Raw genomic sequence first — 12,868 nt, 5'->3', positions numbered from 1 at the left:
GATATACCATTTATTTTTCCGAAAACACCCAGTCATTTTATTGCTCGCCGTTTTAGCCTTTGCGTATTGTTCAATTAGATTCCTATGAACAGAATCACGTATTTGAATATTTCAATTTCATCCTGGACAATTTCCGTCATAATAGTTTGTTTGTAAAGAAGCAATTGTATTTTGTGAGAGTTGTACGTATAAATTAAATAATTCGTATGTGTAGTTTTCTTATCTTAGAATTCAATTACATTATCTATAAATCTGCTAAAAAGTAAAGTGTGTATTTTTTCTGAAGGTACCAAAGCTTGTCAGTAATTTTTTGTATCTTTTGGTTGGAGCAAGTTCAACCAATCCATTATTTAAAGTCTATGTAGGACAACCAGTGCCTTTAGTAAGTTTCCAGTAATATAAAGAGGCAATCTTAGGGCCCTAGGATTATTCCTTTATCCGCTGGAGTGCAAGATGGCAGGACAAAAATCCAATAGGCCAAGTGCAGTTAAACTCGTTTAGTACGAACACGGATATTGTGAATTCACGGATATAGCGAATTTATCTTGGATCTCCATCTATATAAATTTAATGAATTTCTAAAATGGTTATAACGAATTACGGTTATAGCGAAGTAATTTCATATGTCCCAGCGACTTCGTTATAACCAAGTTTTACTGTATTTACAGATCTTGTATATTGTATTTTTATTCTATTATATAAGTAAAATATATGAAAAAGCCTATAGGTTTTATTCAAAATTAGTAAAATAAAAAAGAGTTAATCTGCTCGACTATCTGTGACAATACGCTTTTGTAACATGCTCCCCTATTCTATATTTATGTTTAGATTGATATGTTCCTTGCATTGCATCTTTGCAGTTTCTTTAAACAGATGTAATAATAATTTGTTTATTATGTCGCCCCGAACGAATTCGGGGGCGACATACAGCGATTGTACGCATGTTTTTGTTCTATAGACTGTTTTTCTGAGATGGCCTGAAACTTTCTTCAAAGTACGATTACTGGTTGTAGTTTTGTTGCGTGCATGGTAATTCATTTTCAAAATGGTTACCGTTGTCATGAAAACTTGCAAAAAGCGACAGATTTTGTCCAAGAATGTTCTCTCATGACCCTTGGGCATTCGTCATGAAACTTTATTGATTTAATGATTAGTATATGTAACTGTTCATGTTGCATTTAAAAATTGCAAATTGGTAATTGTTTCCATGGAAGCAGGAAAAAGTGAAAATAATTTAGCTTTGATTTTAAATCAAAGAACCGAAAAGGCTGATACGATTCGATGGTTGTCCAAGCTTAGCAAATAGGTATTGTAACAATACTATTGTTTTAGTGATAAAAAAATTAAAGTCTTGTCCAAGTTGGGGCGACATACGCTTTTGCTTGCAATAGCAGACTTCCTAGTTGTTCAATACTTCTGCTAAAGTGCAACATTAAAATTTATACCATGTGACTTCAAGACATGTAAAGTGTTAAAATTGAAGTCAGGTCATAATAGATTGAACAAAATACATAAACATTTTTGCAGGGTAGAAAAAAGGAATAGAGAAATATCGTAAATCAAGAAATTTTTGCCGTAGATATATATTTTGCAAATTTGCGAGTTCATTGCATTCGCAAAAATATTTTTCTTAAAAATAAATTACCAATAAGAAAACGTAAACAAAGCAGTTGTAATTCGTAAAATTTTGAAACGTAAAAATTAATCAACGCCATTTTGACCCGAATTATCAAAATAAAATGGACGTAAAAATTTCCAGATTTACGGTATAATATACTCATAGAAAATAATCCTAATTTTGTAATTTCAACGAACAGTTGAACGCAGAACTGTTAAGGCTTCCCAAAGCTTCAAATGCATTTAAAACGTAACACTGCATTGCAAGGTTGATTTTAAGTTGTTTTTTTTTTAAGTTACGTATCTTAATACGGCCAATTTATATAGAGAGTTACCTAGACAATATACAATCATATTTTTCTTTTACAATATCACATGACCTCGTTGATCACGTAATTTTCATTTTCTACTCTCTTGAAGTGCTTCACATAAATCGCATCGGCGCAGCCTGATATACATTACTCATAAATTTTGTAATTTATATAAAGTGGTTGGATCCTTGAGAAACCGAAATGTCTTGGGGAAAGTTATACCATAACTTTGGTACAAAATATTTCTCATTAACCTCAACTTACCCACAAATCTGAGGGCATTTTCCGCTCAATATCGTATTCTGTTTTAAAACAAAGTCATCATACATTTTTCCCAAGCAAGATTAGAGGGGAGAGTCCTCTTAAAGATTTTCTCTAAACATCTCAAATCAATCCTCATTAATGACATGCACCAGGCTCTTTTATACACATATGAATTCTGCCTCTATTCACGAGTATAAAAAGGTACATGTCAAACGTATATTTTCGTACATGTATGTATTTAAAACACGCTGATTTTTACACAAAAGTAAAAAACTAAGTCATCTAAATTATTCGAATATATTGTATTTTTTAAAATTATTTAAAACACATTTATTTTAAACTAGATTTCTGCATCTTTATATGCAGATTGAAAAAAATGCAAGATTTATTACACTCTCCCTCTCATTACAGCTAAAGTTTGTAGTGACTTGAGGTCATTTTCAAATATGACGTCATACATTTGTAGTTCAGAAAAGTGCATGCACAGAGTACAATGCAATATTCTCAGGAAATCCTTATCGTACCTGCGAAGCGTTGCATATTTACAAAAAGGAACAAGCTCATTATCAATATAACTAGTCTCACCCCTTTCTTGGTCTTCTTCTTGTCTTTCTATACTGATGACATCCATCTCCGTTGATTTCACTGCTGCCAAAGAATGAATTTATTTTATCCCATACACTTTTTTATTTTTTTTTCATTGTCACAAACAAAGCAATCCAATACTTTATTTTTAGAAATAAAGCTAGCTAACACTTCATGTACGTATGCTAAAATATTGATGCCAATGTTAGATGGATACTAATTTTATGTCATTCATGCAAACCTTGACTTCTTGATATATAAACTCTACATGGTATTATGATGGTATATTGCCTATATATCTAATGCTCATTTATTAACCATGAATATTGTTTTAATCATTATCGAAAATCTGATTTAAAAAAAATGATTTTTTTAGGGATGTCAACGAATATTCGAGTACTCGACTATCGTTCGATCATACCGACTATCGACTAAAATTTTTTTAGTCGGTTATTCGTTAAATATGTGTTTCATCAAAGTAATTTTAAATTCAAAGCAATAAATTTATATTTGCCCATTTCATAGATTTACATTAATATTTTCATATGTAAAATTAAGGGTATGGTACGACTGTTCAAAGTTTATACGTCTAATGTATGTTCGACAAACATGTCTTCAATATCTACAGTTTTGACCATAATAAAAATATTCCTAGATTCGCATCCCCGCCCGCCCCGATTTTATACCCCCTCCTCGATTTATTTTTTTCTTTCTGTTTTTCTTCCTCTTAATTCTGATCGGGAAAGTCTACATGAATTTGACAGCTGAAAAGATGGTAATTGCTGTAATACATGCTTTTATATTTTATACAAGGGTCATTGGTTGAAAAAGATTGGTGATTATGCGAAGTAAGAGATAATTAAACCTTTACTATGACTTTTATTCGTGTATTGTAGATAAAATTACACCGATTGACCAGGTGAATAAAAAATCTGCAAAATTGAAAAAAAATAAAAAAAAATATAAAATAAAAGCCGCCCGCCCGCCTCGATTTTTAAAAAAATTCGGATGAGAATCTAGCAATTTATTTATTATGGCCTTTGGTATAACTTAACAAAGGTAAACAATGTTATCAAGATTATGTGAATCTGAACTTTTATACTGCAGCGCAGTGTAACATCAAACACATTTTGCGGCGATGCGATTTATGTGAAGTTCTCCGCAAAAATGACACAAAAGCAGAGTGGGAAAGAAAAATCACAAACATGATTATTAATGATTGTCTACCTCTTACTGTTTTAAATGGAGAGGACACTTGTTTAGTTTTGAAAATTCAAACTAAGATTTGACGTGATACAACTATTCAGAAAGAATTCTGATTAAACAGGTATTACCAAATTGTTAATACATGTCAACTGGGGTCAGTTATGAGAATAATTAAACCGTGTTTTCGTTTTCTGATATTAATTCATACAATCATTGATTGTTTGCACAAAATTGCATAATTGAAATTTATCCCAAGCTCTCGATCTCTCTCTTTGTTTTTATAAGATACACTCTTTAATTGTTTACCTGTCAAAGATCACTGACGGACACGTAGAAATTGGCTTCAGTAATGAGGTACATCTACTACCGTTATGCAGAGAAAGGGTAAATACGAGCGTTTGATATTTTGCATATACATATAATGCTAATATATTAATTAATTTTGAAATTAAATACACTGGGTACATGTACGAGGGGTTATCAAAAAGTTCGTGGACTAGCGCTATAAAATTAATACCGTTCAAGGTACTTCAATGAAATTTGGAGTGTAACTAAATATAGATCTTTCCTACATACTATGAAGATTTTATATTTTAATAATCATTTTTTAAAAAATTACATGCTATAACCTTTGCGATAGTTTGACTAGGCGGCGCAACCTCAAAATATGACAAATTCTGATCTTCAAGTTTAAAATATAAATTGAAAAATAATGACTATTTCTTATCAAACTTTTCCGTAATTTTTACAATATGACGTCATACAACAGTTCCGTAATATTTTAAAATTTTACGTCATTTAGTGCATTGTGTGGAATTTTATAGCCATTTTTATAAGTTTGTTCAAAATTGTACGAGTGAAAAATGACGCCGGAGGGGAAAGTTTTTTCCCGGAATGTTATAAAGTTTTGCGTTCAACTTGGTAAAACTCCAACAGAGACCGTGGAAATGTTTAATCAGGCAGGGGAAAGTAAAAATGTATCAAGATCACTTGTCTTTAAGTGGCATAAACGATTTCGAGACGGTAGAGAATCATGTGAAGACGATTTGCGAGTCGGATGCCCGAAACTTGTTACCACTGAAAATAACGTTGATCGCGTCAGGGAAATCTTAAACTCGGATAGACGGATTACATTAACACAGTTGAGTGAAGATCTTTCTATCTCCTATGGATCCATACACAGCATTGTACACAATGACTTGAAAATGTCCCGGGTGTGTGCAAGATGGGTACCAAGACTCTTAAAAGATTTTGAAAAAGTCAGAAGAGTCGAAGAATCAAAAAAGTTTCTGCGCCGATTTCGCATTGATCAAAACTTCTTGGACCGAATTATCACGGTAGACGAAACATGGATATCCAATTTTGACCCGGAAAGTAAACAAATGTCAATGCAGTGGATTGGGTCTAATTCACCCCCTCCCAAAAAGGCCAGAGTCTGTCAATCCTGTGAAAAGCACATGTTTATAATATTTTTTGACTCACGTGGAGTTATTTTAAGTCACGTTGTGCCTAAAGGAAGATCAGTAAATGCAAAATATTACTCAAAGGTTAGATATAATTTTTATTGCATAAAAGGAAAGAAATATGAAGTACTGTAGGCCTAACTTTTATAAAATCAACACATATAAACCCAATAAAAGTAATACAATAAATTGAAATATTGATTATGCAATTATAAAATAAGCGAATGTTGAAATATTTGAACATTATCAGTCATTTTGTTTTAAAATATTAACGCGCAACTGCACTGTTGATTTTATATTTATAGGTTTTATCAAAGGACTTAGTTAATGCGCTTAGGAAAAAAAGACCTGATTTTTACTTAAATCGGGAAAACATTCTTCTGCATCATGACAATGCCCCATCCCACAATTCAGCAGAGACTGTACTTACAATCAACTTACAGCTAGGAGCCGAAATTCTGCCCCACCCACCGTACTCACCAGACCTCGCACCTTGCGACTTTGCGCTCTTTCCAAGACCGAAAAGCGACTTGCGAGGGAAAAAATTTCATGACATTACAGAGCTGAAGTCAGTAGTAAACCAGAAACTAGCATCTTATCAACAGGAGTGGTATCATTCCATATTTCACTCCTGGGTACATCGCCATGAAAAGTGTATTGTTGCAGGTTGAAAAGTCATGACGCGATGACGTTACACGACGTCAAAAAACTGAACCGGCAACAGCGCCGGGTTACCATACCTTGTGTTATTCATTTTACGATAAAATTATGGTTTTGAATAGTACACAGTTGAAATTTTCAGAATAACTTCAACTTTTGTTAATTCAAATCGACAATAAATTTTATTAACCCAGCTAGCATAGTATTTATTTTATAGCGCCAGTCCACGAACTTTTTGATAACCCCTCGTACATATTGCTGTAAAGTTTTTATTTTACTACATACATGTTAACAATTCAGAAATTCGTTGTATAATGGTGATAACATGTTGATAACATAGATTAAATAGTGTAAACTCGTCAAAAAAGACATACAGTGAAAATGATATGAAAAAATAATTAAAATTAAACGAATAATCGACTATCGTTCGACTAAAGCATGCGACTAAGCTGTCCAAGTAAAATTGACATCCCTATTTTTTTTTTATGTATCATAAAGTCATTCAAGCCTTTAATTTGTTTATAGAGTCAATGCACGACTGTGCTTTAAGATTTATTTAATTATCACATTAACTAAAAATTATGTGTACTATTGTAATTTTTTTAATTAAAGACAGTCTAATTGAACAACCCAAACATAAAATACTGAAGTTAACTATTTTTTACAATACTTAGCTAAAGTTTACATTAATGAACACTTTGACACTATAAGAACTTTGAATTACTATAGTGATAACTATAAAACTTTACCATGGCGATCACTATGGAAACTTGGGAAAAAAATTGATCTTCTATGGTGATAACTTTGATTTACTATAGTTATATCTATAAAACTTTGATTTACTATGGCGATCACTATGAAAACTTAAATTTATTATAGTGATAACTTTAGTTTACTATAGTGATCACATAAATTTACTATAATAGTGATAACTTTGACACTATAGTGATCACTTTGAAAACATTGATTTATTATTGTGATAACTTTGACACTTTGATTTACTATAGTTAACTATAGAAAACTTTTTTTTTTCGTTAGAAGTTTTCTTAATGGGGTTTGATTATTTTTACTCTTCATTTAGTTGACAATCAAAATATTAAACCCACAGTCTAATAAATATAATTATAGCAATAAAATAGTGGAATATGCATAGGTTTGCAGTACTTTTCACATAGTACATATTGTGATGCAAAGAATTATAAATTAAACTAAGATTTTTAACTTTGTTATGCCCTTGCAATATTAGAATTTATATATGTACTTTAAACTGGAAATGCATTTGCTAAAATCACGTCCCTCCGACATCACGTATGAAGTCTTAATAAAACGTTTAACATATCCCCAACGTGAAGATTTTAACCATCCTGACTTTATATTTTTCTGATATCAGACAAATCTTCAAAAGAATCGCCCATCGTTGTAAAATAGTTTTTAATTATCTTATAAAATCACTATATTTCCATTTGCATTCTGAGAGGCTGATATTGAGATAACGAACAGCATTCAGTATCAAGTTTACAAAACAATACAAAAGAGGGCAGAGCAAAAACGGACCTTCGAAACATCAGAGGTGGGATTAGGTGCCATGGAGGAGAGAGCATCCACTGCTGACCATTCACATGCGCCGTGTGTTCCTTGTCATGATCGGGAAATAGCGGAAAAATCAGTCGTCAATTCAGAATATAAATAATGGACTAACAATTAGTATGAAAAAAGTCAGTCAGCATTTGACTCGATGATAAATGTGATTAGGGTATATTGCTGCATGAGTAGGGAACGTTGACGAAAGAAAAGTTAAAGTCATCACCTTTATTATATAGCTCGGCTTTTAGATTACCATTGACGTCTTTTTCAAGTAAAATACCCAATTATGAAACAGCGGATTAAAAGTGCAAATTATAGTTCCAAACAAAGGATTCATTGGACGTAATGAAACAGGACATGTAGTGAATAAGTTTTTTGCTCTATTGGTCAGTTTATTATTCCCCTTCCTGTGAAAAATAGGGAACTTAAGGTTTCTCTGAGTCCATCCGTCCTTCTTTCTACCTGTCCCCGTGTCTATCTTTCGCTCTGTCACACTTCGTTTTTTTTTTTTGCATTTTTTTTTCTAAACGCTTGGAGACTTTTGGGAGATTTCCTTGAGATGTTTTTTGGAGTGATGATGAGTTATAAATCAAGCTTGAATCTTCTTTTCGCTTCACTGATAATTGACAGAATTTCTGAGTCTTTAATTTTCCATAATGTGGAGTTGTAAATTAGATTTGTGCAGTGCTGAGTTAATGATCCTGACGGGATCGTCAAGTTAAAAAATTACTGATTTTTAAAATGCCAGTATATTCTATCGTTAGAAATGATAGAGTTTACGAAAAAGGACAATTTTGAACGATAGAATGTGTTCTGTGTAGAGGCATTGACACGATATAGGAAAGGAACATAAACGAAAGATAACTCTTACTCAGTGCTAATAAAATGAAGAATCTATTCCACAGATACATCAATGTGAACAGAGTTAGAATAAAAACAGTAGGAGAGAGATTGATTTTAGAATTGCACACGGAAAATTGAACAGCTGGAAAGGCAAAAATTAACAGATGACAGAGTCTATACAAGAGTACAACATCATTTAAAATTTTACTGTGATGCAGACTTTAAGGGGGATGTACAAGCCAATTGGATCTAATCTGGTGTGAAATAAGAAATGCCAAGAATGCGCTTAATACTAGTCTAAACTAGCCCAAAGTTACTCAAAGTGTTAATGCACTAGTTACCTACTGTTAGAGACCAAAATTAGTAAATAATTAAGTTTATTTTGTCTTAATTAGGAGGAAATTAATCATAGTAGAACTGCGCAGCTACAGCATTCACGAGATGAAAAATGCATTGAAAATGGTGTTAGTTTGATTCATTGATAATATGGCTACAACCATTTGTTTCGCTTTTTTCTTGTCATTATCTAAAATTCTTGAAAATTTGATTTTTCATATGTGTGTCTTCCTGAGGCCATGTGTTTATTTCGTCCGCCATTCCTCTGTCACCCAGAGTTCGAATAACATTGATTTTACAATAAATGCGACTATAATAACATCAAGACAAGAAATTACTAAGTTATAATCATTAGGTAATATTACTTACTACTTTTATTTGTTGCATCGCTTCGTCTGATTAATGAAAAACCGCGATTTTAACCCCACTTCAGCAAATCGGGAAAAACTGTTCTGTTCGCAGCTCGAGTTTCCTAGATAATATTACTACACTGAGCACATGGTTGGCATGTGCATATATTTGCTGTAGATAGATGCGTTTATTACCATGATCATATTTAATTTTTCGTGGAACAAGTCTTGATAATTTGTTGGTTTCTTTAAAACTCAAGAAAAAAGATAAAAAATGCCCTAAACATATGTGTTTACGTCGGGTCTTTTTTCTGTGGCGATAGAAGTTATTTTGAAATGGGGCACTGCAAGGAGGATGATTAGCATTTAATTTGAAAATGTTAAACAATATGCGGTGCATGAAAAACAAATTGCAATTACATGTCTTACCTTCGAAAAGTTGGTATATATGTCTATTTTTTTTAGCAGTTAGATAGAATAAAATAGGCAGTTATAGGATTTCCTTCAGGTACCTCACATAAATAGCTTGATTGTTTGCAATGACCAACACATTGTATGGAGTAATGCTTGGACATAAAAACGCATCATGTCTCATTATGTTGACTACGTTGTAAGCTCTCGCTCAATGAACATACGAAGCTTGATGAAATATATTGAGTTGTTTCTTTGAAATTTAGAAGCAATCACAATGTTTGCAAACAAAGGTCCCATTGTATATGCTATGTCTACCATCGCCAAAAAATGAGAGACTACCCCCCCCCTCTCCCTTCCGAAAATCCTATGTTCTTTTTTCAACAAAGTGCCAAAGATTAAAAATTTTGCATTTCTAAGTATGTGATGAAACATGTACTAGCCTTATACGACCATTTGTTTTAAAATTATTTGGTTGCCCTCTCTCCCGATTTACTACCTAGAAATGGCCCGACTCAATTTTATTTTTAATCCAATTACAGGATTTTTTTTTCTTCCGTCAACAAATATGTTTAAATTTTAATGAATTTTTTTCTTCTCACCTATAAATACGGACCGGCACCCAATAATTTTTCCCTGAGTTGGGAGGTCCACTAAACGTCATTTTAAAGATGGTATAAAATATTTCATTTTGTTGATTTTTTTTCTTTATTCTGTAAAATTGTAATTTTGACAAAATGGGCAAATAAAAAAAATATTCATTAAATCTCCTAACCCACTCTGAATGATTTCATTCCTTTTCAAATGTTGCTCCGCAGTAATGAAAATCGTAAATGTTTATTTGACAGAGTATATACGGGGGGGGGGGGGGTGATCGAAAGTAAACGATATCTTAGGTATTTGATAGTTATATTATTGTTGAAATATTCAAGTATTTTTCAAAGTGTAAATTGGAGATCTTTGACAGCATATTGCTTAATTAAAAACAAACCCCTTTTCAAACTTGCTTTCACCGGGCAACATAACAAGTATTATATTCAACCATCTGCCTTCCTTCACTAAAACGATCTATCCAATCATAGATTGAATTATTAGGAAGTCATTTGTCTTAATAAACTATGAACAAATTCTTATACGTTACTTCAAAGGCATTTTTAAGATATACCATAAATTTTTTAGTCGTTTGTTGAATGAGTTCCACTGAGACAACCATTTTTCGTCACAAGTACCTGCATAATGACTTCATTTTCACATTGTGAGCAAAACTTTATTCAGAATATGCTATTTATAGAACTTGAGAGTGCACCAAATTTGTTTCTAATCTAAATTTTGGTTTTAGATAGTTCGAGAACTTTTTGATCACCCCTCGTACTAGTAGATACTAACACAAGGTTTTTCATATAGATTTTATGTGTTTAATTTCTTTGTGTTTCATTGTTGATAATTAATCTTTTGATAGATATTATCAACAATCTGTGGCAAACTTACAAACTCTTAATTTTAAACTTTGATGGTGCTCATTTTTTCCTTACCTGGAATCAAAGAGTTTATTTCAATACGTACACTATTTAACAACTGTTCGATAATACATGTAATACTAAATAAATTACTTCAAGCCACACTATAACACAATTCCTCTTTTAAAAGCGTTAATATTATTTGAAATGTTTTGCAACTGTAATTCTCTTCTACATTTAAAGATTGTTACTAGTATGTCCCTCCATATTAAGAATAGGTCTTGAAAACAAAATTCTGTGCTAAAAATAGACCACGTGCTGCTATCAATGAACTACTTTTTTGGTTCTTTACACTCTTTTTGATGACAACGATACCTTGTTTTGAACTTAAAATTATCATTTAAAAGTGCAAAATTTAGAAATTTTCTCAACAAATGGTTGTAGAGAGAACATTAATGCACAGTTTGCGTATTTTTTTGGATTTTTTAAGGCTCTGCTGAATTCTGTAGCTGCGCAGTTCTAAGGAGGATATCAAAAGCATTTTTCTGCAAAAGTATATATTATATATGCACAACATGCAATCAGTTATGCATATTTATTGTATCTTTATCATAAAGACTTAAAATTTGATCAAAATATAATGTACTTTAGCCATTTGAAGAAATGTTTACATTTTGTTCTCACTGCACTAAAGGTGGCCGTACATCCCCCTTAATCTATGCGAAAAACTTTAATTCTTGATATCTTCGTGATGAATTTGGAACTTAATCAATATTCGTTATAATTAGAAAGGCCTATGTACTACATACACATACAACTCTTTTGCTAAAGAATTACTTAATTGTTACGCAGATATGTTAAGGCAGCACACAGATCGTTTTGTAAATAGCTTCTTTCATCAAACAATGCTTTTCATGTTGCAAAGTTTTTACATCCCCTCCCTCCTCTTCCCAGAGATGATGTATTAGAAAATTTCTGGGCATGATATGTCCCGTGCTAAGGAATTCATTGTCATAAAAAAAAATGTCTGATGAGGGATAAAAAAAGTTCCACGGTAATAAAAACTGATGTTTAGATGTTACGCAGCACGGTTAAGGCCTACTATGAGAAATCGAAGGAAAATAGATGTGCAAAAAAGGGGGATTTTTATAAAACTTAATTTATTTTAATTAAGCTGTTTTATCATCACAGAATTAAAATACTTATGGAAATAGCATAGTATAACCCACTCTGTACTGTATGAAATTTGGTCCCATCGATGGACAGTCACGTGATGTATGCATAGTTCGTGTACTGAATGTACGTAGGTCATGAACAAATTTCAATATCGCAAGGGCATACCCTAGTTGAAATTAAAATTTCAAGCTATTAATTATTTCTCCATACTTTGTAGTTTCTGAAAAATACTGCTGCTTTGAATACAATTCGCGTTTTAATAGTTAAATTTTCAGGTAAATGAGCCAATGTCGAAATATGTTTGACTTTTACCAAATATTTTGTGTACTTACAAAATCACACCCTCGATTTAAAGAAAGCAGCAGCATTTTTCAAGTTAAGATATATATCCTTTATCTTTATTCAAAAAATGGTTAAGATCTATTAGGGTATGCCATTGCCAAAGTACGATTTTATGAGACATCTCGTTGTAAAATATACGAAGCCTGTACATAAAAACACGACATAGTTAACAAAATACATTCTTTAGATAGTTAATGAAAAATCGCTCTAAACAAAGGAAATACATTGGTATTCATCGACTATTTAACACCTGTATTTAATAT

The 12,868-nt window shown here is 32.0% G+C and overlaps 1 protein-coding gene across 4 annotated transcripts in view; it reads right to left on the bottom strand.

Moving 5' to 3' along the window:
- LOC134251982 (uncharacterized) overlaps positions 1-12,868 on the bottom strand; it is a 72,215-nt gene that overhangs the window by 41,982 nt on the left and 17,365 nt on the right. For 2 of the 4 annotated variants that reach the window (XM_062734386.1, XM_062734385.1), the window contains one exon: positions 2,778-2,840. The exons of 1 other annotated variant lie outside the window; for it this stretch is intronic. In XM_062734386.1, the coding sequence (XP_062590370.1) occupies positions 2,778-2,840 (63 nt within the window). The remainder of the gene's footprint in view (positions 1-2,777; positions 2,841-12,868) is intronic. One more of the 4 variants, XM_062734387.1, reaches the window with a different exon arrangement.

Source organism: Saccostrea cucullata, unplaced genomic scaffold (genome assembly GCF_032062105.1).
Source record: "Saccostrea cucullata isolate Sc308-1 unplaced genomic scaffold, CSIRO_AGI_Scuc_v1 ctg2829, whole genome shotgun sequence".
Classification (NCBI taxonomy): domain Eukaryota; kingdom Metazoa; phylum Mollusca; class Bivalvia; order Ostreida; family Ostreidae; genus Saccostrea; species Saccostrea cuccullata.
The sequence above is the reverse complement of the archived record's forward strand: the minus strand, read 5'-3'. Positions and strand labels throughout refer to the sequence as shown.